The sequence below is a fragment of the Mirounga angustirostris genome, unplaced genomic scaffold (assembly GCF_029215605.1).
Source record: "Mirounga angustirostris isolate CCGP_5_RB_7025 unplaced genomic scaffold, mMirAng1.0.hap1 SCAF_10, whole genome shotgun sequence".
Lineage (NCBI taxonomy): Eukaryota > Metazoa > Chordata > Mammalia > Carnivora > Phocidae > Mirounga > Mirounga angustirostris.
In genome coordinates, this window is record NW_026991718.1 from 137,909,302 (window position 1) to 137,933,434 (window position 24,133).

Consider the following 24,133-nt stretch of genomic DNA (forward strand, 5'->3'; position numbering starts at 1 on the left):
CCCACCTTCTCCTCTGAGCGAGGCCTCTGGGGTATGCAGCCAGTAAAAGGCAGATGCTGGGGTGGAGATGCCCGTGGGGCTCAGCACCCTTCTCCTTTCTGAGAACAGAGGGTTAGCGGTCTAACACAGTTCCCAGGCAGGGCGCCACAGGCCAAGAGCTTCTGCCCAGGAAACCCTGGCTCGGTGTACACGGGGAGAGGGTGGACCCTCGCTCTGCAGGCCTGTGTGTGGATGCCCTCACACAGCACCACCCGCACCCCTCCCTCAGGGAAGGGCCTACAGAGGAGCTGCTCTGTGCGTGGGGTAGGATTTCCTGTTGCAGCTCAGCACCCCCACTCTGGGCAAGTGACCCCCTTTCCTCCCTGCAGCAGGAGTGAGAGCTCCACGCCCCCCTCCCCTGCCCCGTGCAGACACAGTGATCCCGGACAGCACACAAGGACCACAGGCCCTCGGTGCTCCCAGGTCCAGAGAGGGAAAACCCAAACAGCACCAGAGGCCAGCTGCCTGCTGGGAACGGGGTGCCCTCCCCCAGCTGGGATGGAGGAAGGCCCATCTCCACCAGCTCTGTGCCCTGCGGGCAGGGGAAGAGGTGCAGGGGAGGGACACGGGGACTGAGACAAGGCAGGAAGCAGGACAAGGAACAGAAGACAAAGTAGGACAGACGGACCCAGCCTGAGAAAGCAGCTGACGGGGGCGGGGACGGTCAGAGAGGGAGCCGGGCTCCAGGCAGGGGCCATGGGGAGAGCAGGGCGGTGCCTGTGCCCGGCGTGGGGAACACAGGCTGGGCACGGGTGCAGGGGTGCTGGCCAGCAGCCCTGCTCTGCAGACCGGGGGGGGCGGTCCGGGGGGGGTTCCGGGGCAGCCCTGTACCAGCCCCAGACAGAGAACAATCACACCACACACGCTGTCCGTCCCATGCATCTCCTACCTGGAGGCCCCGTAGGTTTGAGTTTGCGAGCTTTCAAGTGTTTTCACACACACACAAAGGGAAAAGAACGGAAATTTTAAAAGAACGGGATAAGAAAAAGAAAATGAACCAAATGGTCAAGGAAAGTGGGGGAAACAACAGAACAAAGAAAATTAGCACGAGGGTCCGCCCTGCTCAGGCCCGAGGGCTGGGGCATGGGGCTGGGAAAGCAAGAGCCTTCAGCATTCCCAGGGAAGGTGTGTGCCCCTAAGTGGAGTGTTCCAGAAAGTGCCCAGTGGGATGGGTGCTGAAGGAGGGGTGGGGCCGCATCCCCTGCCTGGCCACCACGGACTTGGGGATCCTCACGGGGACGCTGGCCCAGCCTAGAACCTTGCCCCACGCCAGCTGCCCAGCCTAGGGTGGAAACCTCTAGGGCAGGTAAGGGACTTCCTTGGGCTGGGAAGCCCCAGGGCTCAGCTTCACCCCCCAGGCGAGGGCAGGCCAGCAGGGTGGTGTTCACCCCAAGGGTCCCCAGCCCCTCTCACCTCAGACCTTGTTCTAAGCCAGAGCCTGGCACAGACATACCCTGGGGGTGGCCACACGCTCGCTCTGGGCTGCCACCCGCCCTCAAGAAAAGGTGGGAAGCTGCCTGCTGGCAACCCCGCGGCCTCCGGGGCCACTGGCTCGGCCTCCACCAGCGGCCCCCATCGAGGGCTTCCGGCCCTCTCCTCCCACCGCAGGGCACCTGTGTGTTGTCTGTGTGCTCTGTGCGGGGGTGGGGGGGCCTGCAGCCCCGGGCAGGGGTCTCCTGGCCCTGGAGCCTTGACATGGCCCTTCCCCCACACTGTCCTCGCCGAAGGACAGGGTCAAGGTTACCCTTCCACTTCCAACACTCTGGGGCCGGCCCTGCCGGGCAGGGCTCCACACTGTGGGCCACCGCCAGAGGCAGCCGGCATTTACCTCCAGGAGCTCTGGGGAGGAGGGCCTGTCTTCGCAATGCTCACAAACAATGCGACCGACAGCAAGGAAGCTAAGCAAAGGGGTGGATGGAGATGAGAAATAAGAGCCACGAGCTATAAAACAAAGAACAAAATTAATACTGCGAAATAAATCACACACAGAACTCCTTGAAAAGTACATACGTTGTTTTAAAAAAAAAGAAAAATCGATGGGAATCATGAGTAACAAAAATGGGGTTTCAGAACAAACAAAATGAAACCCCGGCGAGGCAGCGCACGCAGGCAGCCGCGGCGGGTACCTGTACATGGGCATGGTCACAGTGCGCTCGTAATACTGCCACGTGGAGTGCAGGTCCGTGCGGGACAGATTGGTGGCGTAGAACCTCCAGGCCGACTGCAGAGGGGAAGCAGCGAGGGTCAGACGCCTCCCTGCGCTCCCCGCCCCTGCACATGCCCCCCAGGCCCAGCCCCCGCCAGCCTCAGGTCACCCTTTGTAGGCCGGACACACGCCACTGCAGCCAGCCTGACCTGCCTTCCCCGCCACCAGTGGTTGTGACCTGTCCTGGTGGTCGCGCCTGCTCCCCCAACCCTCAGGGGTAGGTCACACTGGGTATATACACGGGTGACCCCCGGAACCGAGGCCAGGGGGCAGAGCCAGGGATGCGCAGCGCTCCTACCCAGCTCCCCAGGCGCCACGCTCCTCCCCAGCTCCTCCCCAGCTCCCCCCCCCAGCTCCCCCCCCAGCTCCCCGGGGCGCCTCGCTCCTCCCCCCAGGCAGTGGCGGGGTGCTCAGTGAGGGAGGGAGCCTGAGCTCAGCGCCGGCTGCTGGGCTCCCGGACCGTCCTCAGCGGGCGACTCCGCGCACAGGTGAGCTTCCGCTGCTGAGCAGCCACCCTCACAGCTGGTCTGCAGGAGCCCCGCCCCCGCCAGCCCGCGGCGCCCACCTGCGCCCACCTGCGCCCACCTGCGCCCCGCCCTCTGCGCTGGACGTCCCCGCTCCGCGCGACCACACAACGCCCGGCCTGTGGTGACCGGTATCAAGACCTTTGCAAGACCCCTTGGCTCTTTTTCATGATCGAATAATGTTCAATTGTACCAAACACCGTATTTTGTTCACGCACAGGACGCGCGGCTGCTTTCTGCCTCCCCCCACCGGAAATAGCGCCGCTGCAAACATCGTGGAAAAGGTTTTGGTTGAACATCGGTTTTCAGTTCTTTGGGGTCTGCACAGGGGGCGGGGGCTGCCGGGTCCTCAGGTAACGCAGACCCCCGAGGGACCACCCCACCGTTCTCTGCGCCGCTTGCACCCCGCGACCAGGCACCAGGGCTCCAACTTCTCCGCATCCCCTCCAGTTCTTTCCTACATTTCTCACTTCAGTCGCCCCAGGGGGTGTGAGGACACCTCGTTATGGTTCTGACTTGCATTTCCCTGATGACAAATGATGGGGAGCATTTATCTCACGTGCTTATTAGCCATCTGTAGGTCTCCTTTGGAGAAATGTCTGCTCAAATTCATTTCTAAATTGGTCTTTTTGCTCCTGAGTTGTGGGAGTCCCTTATGTGTTCTGGATACTAGATTCTTACCAGAAATATGATGTGCAAATATTTTCTCCCATTCCGTGGGTTAGCTTTTCACTTTCTTCACAGTGTCCCGTGAAGCACAAAAGTTTTGTATTTTATTTTTTAAATATTTTTTTATTTTTTATTAGAGAGACTACAAGCAGGGGGAGCGGCAGGCAGAGGGAGAGGGAGAAATGTGGGTCTGGATCCCAGGACCCCAGGATCGTGACCTGAGCCGAAGGCAGACGCTTAACCATCTGAGCCACCCAGGTGCCCCAAAAACGTTTTAATTTTGATAAAGTCCCATGTATTTATTTTTTTCTCTTTTGCTTATGCTTTAGGTTTCCTATCTGAGAAACCAATGCCATGGAAATTTACACCTGGTTTCTTCTAAGAACCTTAGAGTTTGGCTCTTATATTTAGGTTTTTGACCCATTTTGAGTTAATTCTGTTTTTTTTTTTTTAAGATTTTATTTATTTATTTATTTGAGAGAGAGAATGAGAGAGAGAGAGCATGAGAGGGGGGAGGGTCAGAGGGAGAAGCAGACTCCCCGCCAAGCAGGGAGCCCGATGTGGGACTCGATCCCGGGACTCCAGGATCATGACCTGAGCCGAAGGCAGTCGCTTAACCAACTGAGCCACCCAGGCGCCCGAGTTAATTCTGTTTAAGAGTCTAACGTTATTCTTTTAAAATTGGATATTTGGTCGTCCCAAGACCATTTGTGGAAGAGACTATTCTTTCCCGTTGGATGTTTGCAACACCGTGGTTTGAGACTTGTTTTGTGGCCCCAAATATGGCCCATCCTGGGGAATGTTCCCTGTGCTCTGGGCAAGACGCGCTGGGCTGTCCCGGGGATGTCTACAGGTGCGGCTGGCTCCTGGACCGGGTCTTCTGCTTCCTGGGCTCTTCCATCCAGGATGCGAGTGGGGCGTCCACGTCTCCAGCTCTTATCGTACAAACGTCTGTTTCACCCCATAATTCTGTCAGTTTTTGCTGCATATACTTTGGGGTCCTGCGTTAGTGTGTACGTGGTTGTCACTGTTCCTTGTGGACCGACTCTTCTGTCAACGTGTCCTGACCCTCTTTGTCTCCCGTCACAGGGTCGGATGCAGTCTAGACCATGGCCCTCGGAGGCCACGGTTCCCGGGGAACATCTCTCTCCTTTCTTGTACTTTCAGCCTTTCACTGTCCTGGGGCCTGGGGTGAGTCTCCCACAGACAGCATACGGCCGGGTAGATTTTAAATCTGTTCTTCCCCCTCTGCCTTTCGATTGGGAGAGTTCAATCCATGTCCGTGTAACCTGGTTACGGACAGGCCTCCTGCTGCGTGTGCTTCTGAGTGCCCCCCCCACTGCCTTCCTGGGGGGTCAGGTTTTCCCTTGCCCTTTCCTGAAGTTTTAAAAGCTGTTTTCTGCATGTCACCTGTGGATGACGACTGGCGTCTCACACCCACAGGAGTCTAGTCTGAATGCGCGCCCGCCTCTCCTCAACAGCTCACAAGCTCTGCTCCCCGCCCCCATCCGCCCCCCACTCCGTGCTGTGACCGCTAGCAATCACGGCTGATTCGCCGGGAGCCAGAAATGGGGCTCTGTGAATGCTGCCTCGTGCATTCATCCTTTAAATCACATAAAGAAACAAGAGAAGAGTTTTTCAAAAACATGCTGCTACTCCTTTGATATTTGTCCACCGGTGACCTTTTACCGTCTGCATGCCCGGCGGCCACTCCAGCCCTGAGACAGTTTCCAGGTAAAGCCCTGAGCTGACCCTCTGGGGACTGTCAGAGGTCAAAGCAAACCACCACACTCCCAGAACGAGGCGCACTTCTGCCTCCCCGGACACCAGCAGCCACGCCAGGAGTGCCCCAGGGCGGGGGGCAGATGGCGGGGGGCAGGGCTGGGGGCGGGGGGAGGGGCAAGGCTGGGGGGGGGGCCGGCAGGGGCATTTAGACCCACACGCTCCCAGCTGGGCGGCAGCTCTCAGGCGCACGCCCCTGGCTGATGTAAGATTTTGATTCAGTTCCTGAGAACTGAGAAGTAGGATGCCCCCGAGGACGACCCCATCTTTAAAAAGGAAAGATGTGGGAGGGCGGGGCTGTGTCCACCGGCTCCCCAGCTCTGGAGAGGGGCCCTCGGGCAGCCTGCTGCTCGGGCGCCCCAGCTCAGGAAGTACAGCTGGACCCCGAGGGGCCTCTGAGCCCCAGGCAGTGGGATGGGCTGCGTGGCTCCCTGAGTGGGGTCTCCACGGAGCATGGCTGAGCCAGCACACCAGCCCACACGGGACAATGGCCACAGCCCGCGCTGTCACAACTGCAGGCCTCAGGCCTCTGTGCTGGTTCCCAACACACTGCCCTGACGTCCCCGCCCACCGTGCTCCTGCAAAGGGCTGTGGCCCGTCCACACAGGGGAGACACCAGGGCTCCGCTCCCAGACGGGGCAGGAGCCCGCCGGGAACTCCCCTGGTCCCGGGGGGGCCCACCTGGACTCACCTGGATCAGGCCCGCCGCGGGGTTCCGTCTCTTCTCAAAGTGCTTCTGCCGATGTTGCTCTTGAACTTTCAGAGCAAAGCCAGACCCCAAAATGCCCTGCAAGTCATCAGAGTCAGACCATGTGCCGGGAGCCACAGCCCCCACTCCCACCCTGGCCTGTACATGCTGAGGGCCTCATGGGCTCTGCCTCCCCACCTCCTCAGTCCCTAATCACGTGGGGATCTAGCTGGGGGAGAACACTTGGATTCAGGGTAAAGGAAACCTCTGGCTTGCAGGAGCATGGCAGCGCCCACCCGGAACATGCCCGGACCCAGAGATCATCCTCCTTCTTGACTGTCCGCACTGAAGCAGGTGCAGGCCCAGGTTCTTGGTGAGCAGCCACGTGGGAGAGCAGTGTCCCCCCAACAGCCACCGCTCTGCCCTGCCCCTTCTGTGAGGGTCCCCTAGAGACCTGACGAGGGATCCGTGTCACCGCAAAGCACTGCTCTTGGCCACAAGGACCCTACTGGCCAGTCCCATAGGGCTGGGAGGCCCAAGAGTGATCGACAGATGCCACAGCTTGAGGACGGTCAGAGTGCTCCCACGGTGCGTCACGGAAGCCACCAGCCCCCAGCCAGGGCAGCCCTGAAAGGGCGCCTCTTTGCACCAGACCTGCCACCTCGAGCTCCTGGGGTGCTGGGGACCCTGCTGGAAGCAGTGCTCCTGTCCCATGGACCCAAGTGGGCAGGTGCCTGGGGCTGCACGTGGCCCCCACCAAGGGCAAGAAGGGGCAGCAGGACTTACCGCGGGAAGAGCAAAGAAGGAGACGCCAATGAGGGTGAACGTTGCAGCCAGGAGCCTCCCATTCCAGGTCTGGGGGTACTTGTCCCCGTAACCAATGGTCGTCAGGGTGATCTGTGGGACAGCAAGGCCGGTCACTCAGCAAGGCCTGGCAGCGACCACCGTGGGGGCCATGACCCTGACCTGGACACTTCCTAGCGCCCAGGGGTCTTCCACAAAGAGCTGCCCTCAGGACAGGCTGGACAGGCACAGAGGCCAGCCCTCCCACGCCACCCACACGAGGCCCAGTGAGGCCAGGGCCCGCATCCCCGTCCTTCATCCCTGCAACAACCATCCCCAAACTCTCCGGATCCCTCCTCTTGCCCCACATTCCAGGGCGGGGTGTGGGGTCACCGGGAGCCTCTCTTCCCACTCCACACCCGTCAGAGCCTCCCACGGAGGGGGCGGGCGGCCGCTCTGGGCTCAAGGTCGGGCAGCAGCCAGGAAGCCCAGAAAGAACCAGCAGCTGGGCAGGGATGGGGCTGAGCAGGAACCACAGGCCGGGGGACAGAAGACGGAGACAGGATGGGGGCCTTAGGAGGGTGACTTAGAAGCGGAGGCCAGAAGTGCGGGACGGGCCCTCCCCCAGGTGCGGCTGGAGCATCAGGTGCCCCAGCGCAATGTGGGGAGCAGGACGGGCCTCCCTGGTGCACAGCGGGGAGGCCAATGCCCATGCACAGGGGCCTCAGGCACACAGGAGGGCCCGCTGCCCACGGGGCGAGCCCCAGGTGGCTCCCACCAGACCTGCCAATGGGGGCGGGCATCTGCCAGCACCCCTGGGGGCCACCCCCACACTCCAGTGCACAGAGCCCACCTAACCCCCACCGTGGAGTCTGGGAAACAACACTGGATAAATCACGGCAGGGACTTCTGGGCCTGTGTGCACAGAGTGAGAAACAGGGCACCGTCCCCATTCGGGCCTGCGCAGAAGGTTCTGGAAAGGCACCAGTAATGAGGAAAGGCAGCCGGGAGTGGGCGTGGGCCAGAAGGGGATCCACTCCTCACCACAAAATCCCCTGGTCAGAACTTCACCAAGTGCGATTACCAAGGTTTTCAGTATAAGTGTATTTTAAAAAATGACAAAAGACACTTCAAATCACCACTCCCTCCAAAAACTCTGCTGGGTAACAGCTGAGGTTGTGGAAAGGAGCCCCAAGGGCAGGAGTAGGACCTGGAGGACGGGGCTCAGGGCCAGGAGGTGGGAAGAAACCCAGAGTTCGCGGGACGGGAGTCTGGGTGAGAGACCCCAGCCGAAGGGAGGCGCCTCCAGACCCCAGCCCCAGCGAGCCCCTCCTCCACTCCAGGGCAGGAGTGAGGGACAGACCGGAGGGGGACGGACGGGCAGGCAGGGGGACAGACCGGCAGGGGGACGGGCCGGCAGGGTGACGGGCAGGTAGGGGGACACACCGGCAGGGGTGGGACAGGCCAGGGGACAGACCACATGAGAAGGGCAACAGTGCGGGTGGACCCAAGCTCTGCAGAAAGCCCTCCAGGGGGCAGATCTTCTCAAAGACACCAAGATCCTCCCACAGAAAGAAAAAATCTTATCCATAAAACAAAGGAATTTTGAAAATGAAATGAAAATCAAACTGGCTGAGACGTAAGGTTGGGGAGGTCTCCTAGGAGCTGGACAAACACATGAGGAAATTGAGAGGAACCAGAGGACACGTCCCAAGGTCCTGAGGTCCATGCTGGTGTTGTCGGGCCTGGAGGGAGGGGGACGGACTGGCTCGGGGGTCCAGGTGGCAAAAGCACGTGCACAGGAGGATGCCTCCCTGAGGTCCCCGTTCCAGAAGCGCATGGGAGTGGGTCCCCGAAGTGCCCGCAGGGAACGGCCACGCACCCTCAGTGGCCCCCGGCAGCTGGGGTGCAGGGAAGTGGGACTTCCACAGACACTCAGGTCTCAGAGCCATCGGCCTGCTCCTCCAAAGTGAGGGCAGACTGGGGCGGGCTTGGGAGGGACCCAGGGCGGGGACCCCCCAACACCGGCCAGGGCCCCCCATAGCTGTGCAGGCCTGCAGAGCAGAGGGAAAGGGGCTCAGGCAGGACGTCTATCTAGAATGACGAGGACAGCGGAGGAGCCGAACCTCACTCTATCACAGCACCAAGTGGATAATTAAGGTCTAACGCTTCAATCGGGGAACAGCAGCATAAGCATGTAATTTGGGAATATGGAGGTAAACCCCCAACAAAAGCCTCCCCACAGGCAGGAAGGGGTTGCACGTTCACTGTTCCCTGCCCACTGTTTATTCGTCCTGTTTACATCTATGCAAGCACTACTTCGGTCAAACACTCAAAAAAGAGTTTCGATTCAGTTCTCAAAGATGGGAGGACTGGTCCGTGCATAAGGCCAGAGGCGGGACAGGCCGCGTCACCAGCCACTGGCCCAGGGCCCGCCCCCGCTGCTTCCCGCACAGCTGGATCAGAGGACAGATTCCAGGCCTCCCGGCAATCAATACAATAATTACAAATAAATTGCATTCTCACTTAAATGCGGGGAAAAGCTACACATTCTTTCTCCCCGTTAGATGTGAAGTATCTGCCGAAGGCCACACAGCCAGCTTCTGTGGAAGGGGGTCTAGAGTCCCAGGAGGCAGTGGCCCCGTACGACCCTCCATGCACCCCCAGGCCAAGTGCTCAGCTCCCTCAGGAAGAGCCCCACAAAGGAGGGACCCTCCAGCGCCCTGCCTGGGGACATCTGTGGGCACAGGCCAGGAGAAGCTGGGCCAAGCTCCGTCCAGCTACTGGGGGTGAAGCCCTCAGGGCTCAGCCTGGTCCCCACAAGGCACACTCCACAGACACGGGGCCGTCCCCACTCAGGGTGGCCCAGGAAGAGGCAGGTGACAGGAGAGGGGCCGTCCAGGAGCCTGGGAGTTGGGCGGCCGTGAGCAGGGGCTGTGGGTCCAAAGGCTCCAGACCTCCCCTGGGTGGGGCAGCCTGGAAGGTGGAGCCCAGGAGAGCCAGGGGCTCCGGTGTCCCTTTTTCAAACTGTCCTGTCCCTCCCACCCCCTCCTCCCCTCCAGCACAGAGGTCTCACACACAGGTGGCCAATAAGGAAGGAAGGTCGATGACCAGCCAGAGCCAGGCACAGGCTCCCTGGGAGCTGGGCCTCTGTCCACCTGCACGCCCGCCATGCACCCCCACCGTTGCCAGCCTGGGCATCCTGCTTACGACTGGCCAACAGGTGGCCCCAGAGAGACACCTCCAGCCGGAGAGAGCCCTCCTGGGGTCCATGCCCGGGGGGCAGAGGGCACATCCTGGGGGGGCGGGGCGCGGTGCAGACGGTGGGCAGGACAGGACCCCCAGGGAAGGACGATGACCCCAGCGGCCAAGACTCACCAGGCCCCACCAGAGGGCGTCAGCATAAGTGTCAAAGTGATCATTCTCCCCCTTCTCAGCCAAATACACCAGAAAGGAGGCCAGGATGAGGCACAGGAAACCGATGTACCAGGCAGTCACCAGCTCCTAGAAGAAAGGCTCACGTCACAGCCGCCCGGCCCCAGCAGGCAGCGTCCTGCCCAACCCATCCCTGGCAGTGCTGAGGGCCCACCACCCTGGGCAGGCATGCTATGGGCTCAGCGTCTGCAGGGCTGTGTCCCCACAGAGCCCCCAGCCACCCAGGCCAGCACCTGCTGGGCTATGTGGCCCTGGGCACAGGGCGGGGGGCGGGCGCTTGGTTTTCTAGTCCCAGCGCTGGGTGGTCCCTGGACCTGGGCGCCCCCCACGCGGAAGCCCAGCACACCCCGTCCCCCAGGCTTGGAGCGGTCCCCCAGCAATCAACAAGCATTCAGGCTGCACTTGAGACAATCTCCCTGAGCGTGGAGGAGGCTCCTGGAGGGGTTGGGGGGCCAGCATCTCAGCACTTTGGGGACCGACACCCGCCCTGTCCACCAACCAAGCCCCCAGCTCAGGGCTCAGACACCGAGGATCGCCGAGTTCCTGTTGGGGTGCAGGGCTGCAGGCCCCTCACGCGGCCACCTCGAGCCCAGCCTCCAGGGGCCGGTGTCTGGAGGTACCGACCCCGCACACCCACCGACCGCAGAGCATGCTGCGGAGCGGCTGCTCCGGACAGAGCCGAGCGGGACGCACAGCTCACGGGAAGACGCCGGGAAAGCGGGGCTGGGCTGGCTCCTGTGTGCCCTGACCTGGACCCCATCCAGCAGGGCCTGGGACCCACGCGGCACCGCTCACCTTGCTGTGGGCGTAGACCACGGAGCCCAGCAGCTTCCAGGTGCCACCACGCCGGTCCATGCGGATCATGCGCAGGATCTGCAGGAACCGCAGGCTCCGGAGCGCCGACGTGGCGAAGACGTTGCCCTGGGAGCCAGCGGCCAGCACGGCGATGGAGGCAATGAGCACCATGATGTCTGCGGGAGACGGCGGGGCTCGAGGCAGGGCTGGCCCCCTGCACCTCCATTTCTGGCTGCAGGCGACGGGGCCCCCAGGATGATGGACAGACAGACGGGAGGCACATGCAAAGGGCCAGCAAGGGGCCAGCACTACTGTCCCCCCCCCAGCCCTGCCCTGGGCAGCAGCTGTCCCGCCCCCCTCCCCGCCTCCCGCCGCTCAGGCGGTGTTCACCACAGGCGCGGACGCCAAGAGGGCAGGTGGAAGAAACTTCCGGAAGCAGCCAGTCCGCAGTCTCGGCCTGCCTCCGGGCCAGCATGCACACTCGGCTTCTGTGGGGCTGGCAGCCGGCCTGCACCCACTCCGGCCTCACCTATCACACAGAAGGGCTTCCGGGCAAACTTGAGCCGCCCCCGCCAGCCGCGGTACCGACAGCAGCAGCCCGCTGCCCAGATCCGCACGAAGTACTCCACGCCGAACACCACGATGGTCACGATTTCCTGCAGGAGGGGCCGCACTGAGCCACGTGCCGGCCGGGGCAGGGCAGGGACCGAGCCGCTGCTGGGGGAAGGGGGGGTGGCCCGTCCGGGGGGGCCGGTGTTAGTGGGGGGGTCCGTCCAGTGTGAGCAGGTGTTAGTGGGGGGTCCGTCCAGTGTGAGCAGGTGTTACTGTGGGGGGGTCTCTCCAGGGTGAGCAGGTGTTAGTGGGGGGGGGTCCGTCCAGTGTGAGCAGGTGTTAGTGGGGGGGGGTCCGTCCAGTGTGAGCAGGTGTTAGTGGGGGGTCCGTCCAGTGTGAGCAGGTGTTAGTGGGGGGTCCGTCCAGTGTGAGCAGGTGTTAGTGGGGGGGGGGTCCGTCCAGTGTGAGCAGGTGTTAGTGGGGGGGGTCCGTCCAGTGTGAGCAGGTGTTAGTGGGGGGTCCGTCCAGTGTGAGCAGGTGTTAGTGTGGGGGGGGTCCGTCCAGTGTGAGCAGGTGTTACTGTGGGGGGGGTCCGTCCAGTGTGAGCAGGTGTTAGTGGGGGGTCCGTCCAGTGTGAGCAGGTGTTAGTGTGGGGGGGGTCCGTCCAGTGTGAGCAGGTGTTACTGTGGGGGGGGTCCGTCCAGTGTGAGCAGGTGTTAGTGGGGGGTCCGTCCAGTGTGAGCAGGTGTTAGTGTGGGGGGGGTCCGTCCAGTGTGAGCAGGTGTTACTGTGGGGGGGTCTCTCCAGGGTGAGCAGGTGTTAGTGGGGGGTCCGTCCAGTGTGAGCAGGTGTTAGTGGGGGGGGTCCGTCCAGTGTGAGCAGGTGTTAGTGGGGGGTCCATCCAGTGTGAGCAGGTGTTAGTGTGGGGGGGGTCCGTCCAGTGTGAGCAGGTGTTACTGTGGGGGGGTCTCTCCAGTGTGAGCAGGTGTTAGTGGGGGGGTCCGTCCAGTGTGAGCAGGTGTTAGTGGGGGGTCCGTCCAGTGTGAGCAGGTGTTAGTGGGGGGGGGTCCGTCCAGTGTGAGCAGGTGTTAGTGGGGGGGGTCCGTCCAGTGTGAGCAGGTGTTAGTGGGGGGTCCGTCCAGTGTGAGCAGGTGTTAGTGTGGGGGGGGTCCGTCCAGTGTGAGCAGGTGTTACTGTGGGGGGGGTCCGTCCAGTGTGAGCAGGTGTTAGTGGGGGGTCCGTCCAGTGTGAGCAGGTGTTAGTGTGGGGGGGTCTGTCCAGGGTGAGCTGGGGGGGCACAGAGGTCAAAGCTGAGGAAGGGTCCCAGGTAACTGCAAGGGGGTGTGGCCTCCCTGAGGCCCAAACACCCCAAGCCAGAGCGCAGGGCCGGCAGGGGAGCGCGCTCTGCGGCTCCCTCTACACAAGATCGGCCTCCTCCTGCAGCCCCTCCCTCACCAACAGCAACAAAGACATTACACTGTGGTTGCCATGGCGCCCGCCCCTGCCTGTCATTTGCTGTCAGCTTCTCAGCCCCCGCCCCGCGCCCACGTCCTCGGGGAACACCCCACACCTCCCCACACCTCCCGGGGAGGGGGCCTCCTGGGCCCTCAGGCTCTAGTGAGCAGGTGGGAACGGGATGGGGTTGGGGTGGGCTGTCAGACGCTGCGGGGACACAGGGAGGGGCGGCAGGGCGGACTGGGTGTTAGGGGAGAAGCAGGTGGGGGCACTGTGACCGTCAGGCCGGTGGACACTTCAAGGTCGCTCGCTAATGTCAGCAGGGGAGGCTGGACGGGCCTGGCTCCACCAGGCTGGAGCCGGGAGAGCAGGGGCCATGGATGGGAGGGGACGGGGGCCTCTGCAGGGGAGGCAAGGCTCATGCAGGAGCAGGTCTGGGGGTCAGAGGCTCCGCAGCAAGGGGCTGGGGGACAGACCGCCGACCACCGTCTCCGCGGCCGCGCGTCCCACCAGGGGCTCACCAAGATGTAGAGCGCTCCCTCCGAACTCTTCTCGTACTCCTTGATGGTGGAGAAGACCGACAGCACGAGGCAGGAGAAGACCAGCAGGAACCTGGGGCCGAGGCAGAGGGCGGTCAGCGGCGGCACAGAGGGGTACAGGGGGGCCGAGCCCCGCACCCACGCCTGCAGCGCCCCCCAGGGCTGCACGCCACCCTGCCCGCCACACCCGTCTCAGCAGCCTCGGGCTTTGGGAAGGTCCCCAGAACTCGGAGAGGGAACGCCTGCTGCCCCGAGGACGTCCCTCATTAGGTCTGTGTCCTCTTCCTTGCATACAGTCGTCCCTTTCTAGGCTCAGGAACAGAACAGGCCTGTCTTCCAATTAGCACGGTCCTTCACGAATGCCCACCCAGGGCCCTGGCCGCCAGCTCTGGGTCCTGCCCGGTGGGTGCACAGAAGGCCCGTCAGTCCCCGAAAAGGGGAGCCAGGAGGCACCGTGCAGCTAACGCAGATGCCAGGCCCCATCCGACGCAGCAGCCAGGGGGTCCGGCCGAGGGGGACAGTGTGAGGCTGGGGTCTCGGGGAGCAGAGTGCCTGAGGCCAAGGGCCAGGGCCAGGGCTCCTGAGGGGCACGAAGCACGTGGTGTGGGGAGCTAGAGAGGGGCCCGCACACCACTCCCCTCCTGGGTGTTACTGCCACCCAGGAGTGGAGACCACCAGGCTCCCAGGTGGCAGGCGGCGGCTGCTGCACGGTCCGGCCGGAGCCCAGCCACTCGGGTGCTGACGCAGGCCCAGCCCCACCCATCCGCTGGGGTCCTGCTGGGGCACCAGCCGAGCTGCGCCAGCAGCTCTGAGCCTCAGCCGGGTCCTGGCGCACCTCGGGCAGCCCTGCCCCGTGCGCCCCGAAGACCCTCCCTGGGAGCGCGTCTGGGGAGGGGGCCCGGCGCACACCCAGCTCCCGCAGAGAGGCACTGACAGATCAAGAAGGAGAAGCCAGAGCCCCCGCGCAGACAGGACGTGAGCAAAGAAGCAGTCACATTTCAAAACCACAATTAATTTCCTTTCATTAGACAATTTATTCAATTAAGTGAGACATCCAGACATCCCATGTGCTTTATGTATATATTTGTAATTCTCTGCCTGGTGGTATTTTCTCTCAACTCAGTCAGTGGGGACGTTGCACACATGCAGGGTGGATCTGCCCGGCACAGAGGACGCAGAGGCTCCAGGTCCTGGGTCAGGACCCTAGAGTCCTGGGTGATGGCAGGGGCTGGACGTATCACCCACGGGAGGAAGGGCACCCAACCCAGCCTGGCTCAGTGCAGAGATGCAGGGAGCCAAGGGGAGATGTGCAATCTGGCAGGCTTCCCTGAGGAGGTGTCCATGAAGGTGAAGAGGAGTGGGTGGGGCCAAGAGGGGACAAGGGAAGAGCACAAGGGGGCGCCCAGAAACAGGGAAGACGCGTGTTCCGGGACTCAGCAGAGGGCAAGTCTGACCAGACGAGAGAATGGGGCAGGGGGAGGTCGGACTCCACGCTCAGACTCACGCTGTAAGAAAACGTTCCCCCGAAGTGAAAAAGAGAAAGCCCAAGTCCCAAGGCGACCAGGCCCCGTCAGCCCTACTTCCCGTGGGCGGCTCTGACCGGCATCTTGGAACATTCCGGAATGGCCTGGCTGTGCTCTGTGGATGGGCTGCCCTTCCCAGCAGCCACAGAACAGCTCCGGAGAAGAAAAGCCCAAAGCCGGACAATGGGAACGCTCCCGCTCGGCCAGGTGAGCGGAGCCGACCCCGAGATGCCCTGCTTCGGAGGTTTTAGAACAGACAGCCACAGACGGCAGGTGGGCTGGGGGTGCACGCTCCGGAAGAGGCGGGGGAAGGGGGCAGGCAGGGCGTGAGGCCGCAGCGAAGACGAGCAGATCCCCAGGGAGAGAGGGCTCCGCCCACTGAGCTGAACCTCCAGGCCCAGGACTAGGTCCCCCCAGATCCAGAGAGGAAGGCCTCCAAACGGCGATTACGTCCCCCACCCCCAGCTGCACGGAGCTGAACAACGGAGAAGGTTTATTTCCAGGCACCTTCCTGTCTGCAGGCGCCTTGGGGACCGCAGCCCCCCGCCAACCCTCTGGTGACATCCACACTCATGCCCATCTTAGACATGGGGAAACTGAGGCTCGGGAAGCCAGTAGGGGGCCCGAGCAGTGTCCTCGGTGACACAGACACCTGAGTGGGTCCAGCCCTGGGGAGCCTGGGGGAAGGGCTAGCTTGGACACAGGTGCTACCCTCCTGCAGGGCAATAGGGGAGAATCACCGAAGCCCGTGGGGGTCACCTGGCTGCAGGTGTGGGGCCCTGGGCAGACCTGTAGCTTCCTGCCGCTGACGCTCAGGGATCTGAAAGTGGCCATGTTCTTTCTGCCTTCTCTGGCGCAGGCCTTTCCCTCAGTCTCTGCTCCTGACGACTATGGCAGGAAGGGACGCTTCTTCCCACTCCTGGCCCCTGGGAGAAGTGTGGGGAGAGGTGGCATGCAGGGACCACCACCAGCACCCTCGTGGGTCCCCTCGAAGCACGCCCTGTGCTCAGAGTGCTGACCCCTCCAGGCCACGGAGGACCCCCCCCATGCACTCGTGAGCAGAAACTCAGATAGAAATCTTTGCTCTGCGGGCCCAGGATGCTGGTCAGCTTCCACCCGACAGGGACAGGTGAGCAGCTCTACCCGCCCCGAGGCTGGGAGCCCCCTCCCTTAGCTGCAAGGCTCCCCCGAGCCTGCTCTCTGCAGGGCCTTCTCAGCCTGGGGACTGTCCGGGATGCGGGGAAAGAACGGAGGCATCCCCAGGGCCAGGACGGGGTGGTTCACCCACAGCCCGAGAAGGCTCATCACTGTGAATCCCCCCAGCAGCGGTTGCCAAGGAGACAAGTGTCTCCAGCAGCCAGTCGCCAGCCCCAGGTTCCGGGGGCCAGGATGGGAGGCACGAGGTGGGGGGGGAGGTGAGAAGGGCCTCAGCCGGCGCTCACCTCAACAGTGAGGAAAGGGGCCACCCAGAGAGGGAGCGCCGCCTGGGACAAGCCCCTCGTCTGACGCGCACCCAGCCTGGGTGCCTGCCAGCGCCGCCTGGGGCCCACGGCAAGCGGACTGTGTTCACCCAGCAGCAGGAGAGACCTCAGCCAGACGTCAGGAGGGACCCAAACCACAGCCTGAGCTCCGAGCAGAGAGGCCGGGCAGGAGTCTGAGTGCTGGGATTCTGAGGCATGGGGCGCCGGCGCAGGGCCGGGCCCAGAGCAGACAGGAGCTGACGGGAGGGACGAGGGACGGAGGGCGGTGGAGACGCGCAGGTCGGCCGGTCGTGGGGAGCACCGAGCAGGTGTGTGCCCGGTGTGCACGTGTGTGTTCTGCCTGCCCCTGCACTTGAGGGGGGGCGGCCCCCACCTCCACGGAGACACTCCTCTGCTTCCGTCTCCCCTCCCACACCCTCGCCCCATCTGACAGCATGGAATATTTACTTTCCGGAAAAATAGGGCAGAGCCTCCGCCACCTCGTTCCTGGGGTCAACAGGGAGGGTGCTCAGCAGAGGCAGGACAAAAGCCCCTGCGGCCGGGCCCACACCCTGGACGCCTTCGCTGCCCCCAAAGACTAAGGCAGGGGATGGCTGGGGCTATTAATCTCATTTCCATATGTAATGAAATAAACATTTAAGAGTTCACAGTAGGGATGGGAGAAGGCACACCACTGCCCCCAGCCCTGACCGGCTGCTCTCTGGAAGGTGGGGAAGGGTCTCTGACAGCAAGCCCCCCCCACCCTGCCCACCGGCTAGCATTCACAGCAAGGCTACTATGTGCCAGGCGCATGACTAAAAGCAGAACACGCTCTCACCCATCTTACAGATGGGAGAATGGAGGCCCTTGGCGCAGAGCCTAAGCACCCTCTCCCCTGCAGAAACTACAGGACGTCTGTGCCTCCCTGGGGGCTGGGTGGCCCAGAAGCCCAGCGGGGCCCAGGCTGAGCAAGCATCAGCCAGCGTGAGGCCACAGCAGGCCCTCCAGTCCAGACTTGCCGCCTGGCCCCCAGGAGCCTCCTGCCCGCCTCGTCCATTAGGACCCGGAATCTAATTTCGCCCCTAATAAACTGCTCTGCCTCCCAGGCCCACTGCCACTTCCAATCCCCAGGAGTGACGGAGAACCGGACTGCTGACAGCCGCTCCAGCCCTAAACCAGACGTGAAGGATCACTGTGAGATCCCGCCAGGGTTGGACAGAGGAGGCCACCCTCCCGAGACCCTCTTCTGGAGCCAAGGCTCACCCATGGGTGCGCCCCCCCCGACCCCCTTGGCCAGCCCGGCCTCCCACCTGAGCCTGCTAATCCGAGGATGGAAGCTTCTCGGGAGCACCCACCTCAGCCGAAGGCCGTGGGGAGGTGCCAGGTGAACACTTGGGGCTGTGCCTCGCACACAGCAAGTGCTCAATACATGCCTCGTGCCTGGCAAGCCACAGCCCAGAAGGCCCCAGCTCCTCAGAAGGTCCAGCCTCTGGCTCGGCACCAAGGCCCCCGCCTTGGCCTGCCTGTACCCCACCCCCACCCCACTCCAGCCCCTCCCACAACCGGCCCCCAGGGCCACTCCTCAGCCAGGCCTTTCACACTAACACCCCTTCTTCTAACACCCAGGGCAGGGAGGTGCTCTCAGGGACCCCTTGATGCCCCCCACTGGCCAGTGACCCCAGGATGGCCAGTGTCCCTCTGAGGCCTTGGCCATGGGCTCTCTCAGGACAGGGAGCTATGCAGGTCAGGAGTCCTGCATGTCTCCCTAGCCATTCACCCATCAGAAGCCCCAAGTTCTCAAGGACCCCCCAGCCCCCCACCAAGACCATAGGAAGTGCACTTCGCTCCCCTCCTGTCCATTTCTCAGCCTCCCCAAGCCAGCTTTCTGGCCCCAGGGCCTTTGCACACACTGTTCTTACTGCCTGAAGCTCTTTTCTGCTTGCACATCCGTCATAGGGCTGCCTCCTCCTTGTCCCCAGGTTTCTGACAGGCTGCCCAGCCCTGCTATGCTGGTACTCTCCAAGCAGGGGTCCATTCAGCTCCTCCCCTGCTCAGCTGGCCCCCAACTACACAGCCAGAACCCACACACAGGGGTGGGGCAGGCACCCTGACACATGACGACCAAGACAGCCCCCCTGAGGTCGATCCGGCTGGAGAGCAGCCCACAGCCCCACTCAGACAAGGCTCAATGGTGCATGCCGCACTGTCTCCAAACACCGCTGAAAAGGACAGGAGCAAGGGGTCAAGAAGGGGCCCATGGACAGGAGGCCTGTGTCCCAGAGGGACCCAGAGGGCTTCCAAAGGCAGAGCATGAGGGTCCTGAGACCAGGAGGGGCATGGCCCTCTCTGGGGACCCTGGCCACACGTGAACTCACAATGGGGCCGATGCAGCTCACGAAACACAAGGCCATGCCCCACACACAAGGAACAGCAGAGGACTGGGGAAAGACAGTGCGTCCGCACAATCACAGGGAAGCCTGGTGCAGGAGCGGGGTGAGGAGGGGTCCCCTGAGGCGGCACTGCTATGCTGTGAGCTCCGGGGTCCGGACACAATTAGCAGAACCTGTCATCTGCCGAGGAGACATTAGCCCTTGGGGGCCAAGTGCTCAACAGGGGGGTCAGGAGGACCACACCCCACAGAACAGCATCCCACGTTCCCTTCACGAGCCCAGGAACCCATTCAGGTGCTCAGGCCACCCCAACACGGTGCCCCTGATCAAGGGCCCCTTGCACCCCGGCCTCCCCACCCTGCTGCCCCCTGAGATTGATGGGACAGCCAGGCCTGATGCCCCCAGTGTCAGTCTCCCCCAGACTCTTCCTGAAGACCCTCTAACCAGCTCCTGGGCTGGCCCTGTCCCCATGCTCCCAGGGCTCATAGCTCTGGCACATGGTCCCCTAAAAACATCTCAGTGGGCGTTTTCCTGGACTCCACTCACACGCTTCCAGCCAGCGACACAGAGCTCACCCCCAGGTGGACATCTTTTTAACACGGCCCCTCCTGGGCCAGTCCTCGTCCTCCCCCCTGGATGGCCACCAGGCATGGGCTTGGGGTCCACTCTCCAGGCCAGAGCCCACAGCCACTGTCTCCTCCCAAGCCACCAAGGGCACAAGGTGAGGGGAGTCAGGACGGGACCCTCGTCACCTCCCCCCCAAGGAGCTCTTCTCAGAGACAAAGCCCAACAACTCACCAAACACACACATCTAATTCCATGGGGAAATTCCACAGTACATCTTTAACACAGAAAAGGATGATAGAAGTCTGCATCCTATCTTGTTTAAAAAATGCCTAGATGGGCACAGATGCTTGAAAATAAATCAGGGAGACAAATGTTCTTCCTGTGTTTGTCAGCATCTTCACAACTTCCTACAATGGGTGTGTATTATTTTTGTCATCAGAGAAGATAACGCACCATCCCCAAGTGTTTCTTTCAGAAGCTGCTGACGCCCCTCGCTCAGATCGGCAGCACTGTCTGGGCTCAGATAGGGCTGCCCTCAATGAAGCACCTGATTTCGGGCCATGCCATATTGATTCGGCTTTCAGCTAATCGAACAACGCACGTCAGAGAGGACCCTCTTGGATACGCCAGCAAGAATGCTAACTGGGAGGAAAGAACCCCGGGAGCACCAGCGGCTAAATCTGGAGACGGAAGCGAGCGGTCCAGGGGAGGGGCTGTGTTACCTGTGCTGGCCACCCAGCCCCTTCCCCAGCGCCAGCCAACTCCAAGGGCCTCACCAGTGTCCCTGAGGAGCCAGGCCCGCGGGCTCACATTCAGCACCACGGCCAGCACCCTCTCCCGCCTCACCTGCCGGGGCCTCCCAGGCCCACCTGGGACCTAAGCTCCAAAATGCTCCCACTTCCCTGCTCTGCCCTTCTGCACATGAAAAACAGCTGGGTCAGGCCCTGCCCTCCTGCGGGAGGCTCACTGAGGCTCTGTCTCTGTGGCTGAACACACTTCTAAACTCCCATGGACCCAGCCAGGCCTGCAGGCCAGAGACGGCTCCTCCCACTTCCACACCTGCTTCAGCTGAACCGGCTTCTCTCTGTGTTTCCCAAAGCTTTTCACCACCTCCCCCCCCCACCAGCCTGGGGTCCCAGGAGAAATTGGCCTTTTCCTCCTATGAACCCTTCAAATATTTTTTTCAAGCCTGAATGAAAAAGCAAACTCAGCCGTTCTAAACTCTTGAGGTCCGTGGAACGACAAAGCAAACCAGATGAGACCTAGGGGAGGGAGCGGCTGGGTGGGGGACAGCGGCACTCCGCACATGGCCAGGAGCAATCTAGGAGGACACTCTGCGGCCAGGTTCACTGCGAGCTGCCAACCTGCCGCCCCCACGGATGATGGAGGGATATCCGGGGACGCTGTTCCTGATGACTCCCATTAGGACTTTTTGTACAGTTACAAAATTATTCCAAGTAATCCAAAATAATTAGAAACCTAATTCTATTCAAGCCGGGGAACGGGTAGAAGCTAATAACACTCAGCTCTGGAGCACATCCTGCAGATGAGGTCAGACTCTGGGCGGGTCTGGAACACACCCATCCCCAGTTCCCCCAAGAGAAGCAGCCGTGGCCCCAACCCTCACGGCCTCTGCACAGAGCTGCCAGAGGGCAGAGTTCTGCCCTCCCCAGCATCTCCTCCCCTCAGCCAACCCCAGATGCTAACTAGTGGGATTAAGGCTATGGGCAGCTGGTGGTTGGGGAGGAGCCAGACCCCTCCATGGGCAGGTCGCCCCCCCCCCTGCCCAGGAGCAGGAGTCTCCATGCCATATATGGGGACTGCTGGAGAAGTATCTGCTAGGCTTGAATCCCGGCTGCCCCATGTGTCAAGTGGCCTTCGGTCCATTACGGACCCTGACCTCAGCATCTGGGGGCTGACTGACAGCCAGTGTGTGAAGCATCTGAGGACAATCCTGTCTCTATCGTCCGAGACTCGAGGAAGGGTTAGAAGACCCCCTTTCCAAGACCTGACCACCCCCATGAGCAAGACCCGCACTAACCAAGGCCCAGGAAGGAGGAGGAAACGTTGGCTTCAACCCACACAGGGACCTGCATCCCTGCCCCACGGGGACCAACTTCCCCACCCTCCACCAGGAAAGGGTGAGGCTGGGTGCACAGCAGGGCTGACAAGTGGTTCCTTAATCAGCACTCAGACCTGCAGAGGGTGCCTGTCGGTGACCGTGCCGGGCCCTCCGTTCCCACAATGAGTCCCCAGCCTCATCCCCATGGGCTCCCAACAAGGACCCATCCTGGCACGCTCAGCCAGACTCCTGCAGAGAAAGCCATGCAAACGTATTTAGAGCAAATCATTTTAGAAGCACCTTATTCTTCTGGAAATGTTGACCTTCCAGGTGCCCCCGGAGGGCCCTGATCTGGCAGAGCCTTTGGAATGCAGGTCCCAGCTCAGCCAGAGTGCTCCCAATCCGGACCACTGTCATCCCAGGCTCTTCAGCCCTGTCCTTCTGGATGAATTAAAAGCATGATCTAGACCGGCTTCCAACAACAGAAACTCTAGCCCTCCCTCTGCCCAACTCCAGACCAGTCCACTTGCTGAACAACCCCAGAACCACCTCCCCTCCGACTCTGGCCATGAACTTTTCTTTTTTAAGTAGACCTCACACCCAGCGTGGAGCCCAATGTGCGGCTTGAACTCATGACTGAGATCGAGACCTGAGCTGAGACCAAGAGCCAGACGTTGACTGACTGAGCCACCCAGGCGCCCCTCGCCACAGCTTTTTAAATTCGCATAAGGAAGAGATAGGCTTTAGGGAAAGTCACGTCTGCCACTGACCCTCTCCTACACGCACCCACCTCCGCGGGAACTAATCAGGGACAGCAAGCTCATTTCGGGGTCCACTGCTGTTCCACCGCGGGGGTGGTCAGTGGGATGCATGACCCCTGCGGAGTGTGGGGCCCGGGGGCAAGGCGCAAAACTGAGTCATTTCCAGAACAAGTGCTTTGTTCAAAACCCTCCCCCAGCACGGAAGACGCTGTTCTCTGGGGTCAACCTCAGGTCTGCACGACCCTCTTCTTTCCAGCTCGGGGTCAACTGAGCGGCTCCGGCTTTGCTGGGCAGGTGGAAAGGTGCCACGCAGCCCCAGTGGAAGACACGCTTCCTCCGCCCACGGTGGCCAGCGCGTCGCCACAAACCCGGCGCCGTGGTAAGAGGCGGCTGAAGCCGCCAGCCGTCGGAAAGCACAGCCGAGCTCCAGCCCTTGCAGGAGAAAGCAGCGTGCCCGGAGGCGGCTCCCATGCTCTGCGGACAGGGCAGCCGGGGGTGGGCTCCGCCTGGAGGCCTGTGTGGACCGAGGACAGTGGGGGCTGGTCAGGACGCCCAGGCAGAGGCCAGCGGTCCTCGGGGACCCCATCAGTACAACCTGCCCACAGAGCTGCTTGTCAAGCCAAAAACGCTCCTGCCTCGGTGTTTGGAGGCTCAGGATGCTGGGAATGTGCGCCTTTCAGCCGTGAACAGAAGACGTGTCCTGATACCCAGGCAGCTGCAGAGCAAGCAAATTCCTTCAGGAAAATGGCCAGTCCCCCGGGACAAACACACAAGCAAGCATCTGAAGCGTCAGATGGGGCCCCACGTCTAAGTGTGCGGCCTCATTACCAGCAGCCACAAACCTCTTGATCCAGGCCCAGCCACTGGCCGATGGGACTGCGGGCTCGCCACGGCTGGGCGGAGCGGCGGGAGGGCGGCCGCGGGAGCTGTCCAGACAGGCCAACCTCCATCCGCCTGGCTGTCCAGTCTCTCTGTGGGGCAGGGCTTTTCGTTCTGCTAAACCACAGCCATGGAGACCTAAGAGCAACAGCCGCGAGCTCTGGGAGCGTCACACACACTGAGCATCCGGTCGATGACTCGCAGAAAGTAAACACAGAATTATTAGCCCACATTACAGACAAGGAAACTTGGGGTCCAGGGTCTGGGGGTGTCGGTAGAGGCAGGAGCCCAGTCAGGCTAGCCCAGAGCCAGGGGTCCACACCACTCCCCGTCCTTCACCCGAACACGCCCTCCAAACCACCAGATAACATCGCGCCACAAATAGGGAGCCACTTAAGTGACACGCCTAACAAGCAGTGGAAATGGAGACAGGGTGACCCCCGTGGGGGTAACGTGGGGATGTCTGTTCCTAACACACGTACCCGGCAATGTCCGTCCAGGAACGAGCCTACGTTTGTACCCGAGAATATTTAACAGGAGGCACATTCGGGGTATCCCGGCACGGTCTCCAACAACCAGAGTCAGGCACCAACGTCCCTCCTGAGCTTCGCCTCTCCAAGGCGTCCAGCCCAGGGCCCACCCACGGTCCTGAGCCTTTGAACAGGACAGGGCCTGGACCCCAGGCCTGGACCCTGGCCCCACCTGCCCTGTCCAACCTCCCGTGGATTCTCAGAGGCCACAGAACACGTGACGCATGCCCTCCCCCCAGTCCTGTACAGAGGTTCTACCCTGAGGGGCCTGCCCTTTCCAAACCCAAGACCCTGCCGCTGGTTTCTTCCAGGAAATGCCCCAAGGGGCTCAGTCCTCTGGACCCTGTTCCTTCCACGGGACAGCTAGAGAGCCCACTCCTCAAGGCTAGCCCCATGGCTCTCCCCGGCAGGGACCCAGGGTATCTGCTGAGTGATGGCCACCACAGAGGCACGGGGCCTGCATCCCAGACAGGCGGGAGCAGAGACTGACCAAG

General features: G+C 62.0%; 1 protein-coding gene across 5 annotated transcripts in view; it reads right to left on the reverse strand.

The window, feature by feature from the left end:
• KCNQ2 (potassium voltage-gated channel subfamily Q member 2) overlaps nucleotides 1-24,133 on the reverse strand; it is a 49,819-nt gene that overhangs the window by 20,838 nt on the left and 4,848 nt on the right. For 4 of the 5 annotated variants that reach the window (XM_045883915.1, XM_045883913.1, XM_045883911.1 and 1 more), the window contains exons 2-9: nucleotides 13,450-13,540; nucleotides 11,451-11,577; nucleotides 10,922-11,097; nucleotides 10,070-10,195; nucleotides 6,695-6,805; nucleotides 5,912-6,007; nucleotides 2,166-2,260; nucleotides 929-958 (exon numbers count right to left, since the gene is read on the reverse strand). In XM_045883915.1, the coding sequence (XP_045739871.1) occupies nucleotides 929-958; nucleotides 2,166-2,260; nucleotides 5,912-6,007; nucleotides 6,695-6,805; nucleotides 10,070-10,195; nucleotides 10,922-11,097; nucleotides 11,451-11,577; nucleotides 13,450-13,540 (852 nt within the window). The remainder of the gene's footprint in view (nucleotides 1-928; nucleotides 959-2,165; nucleotides 2,261-5,911; nucleotides 6,008-6,694; nucleotides 6,806-10,069; nucleotides 10,196-10,921; nucleotides 11,098-11,450; nucleotides 11,578-13,449; nucleotides 13,541-24,133) is intronic. The other variant, XM_045883914.1, reaches the window with a different exon arrangement.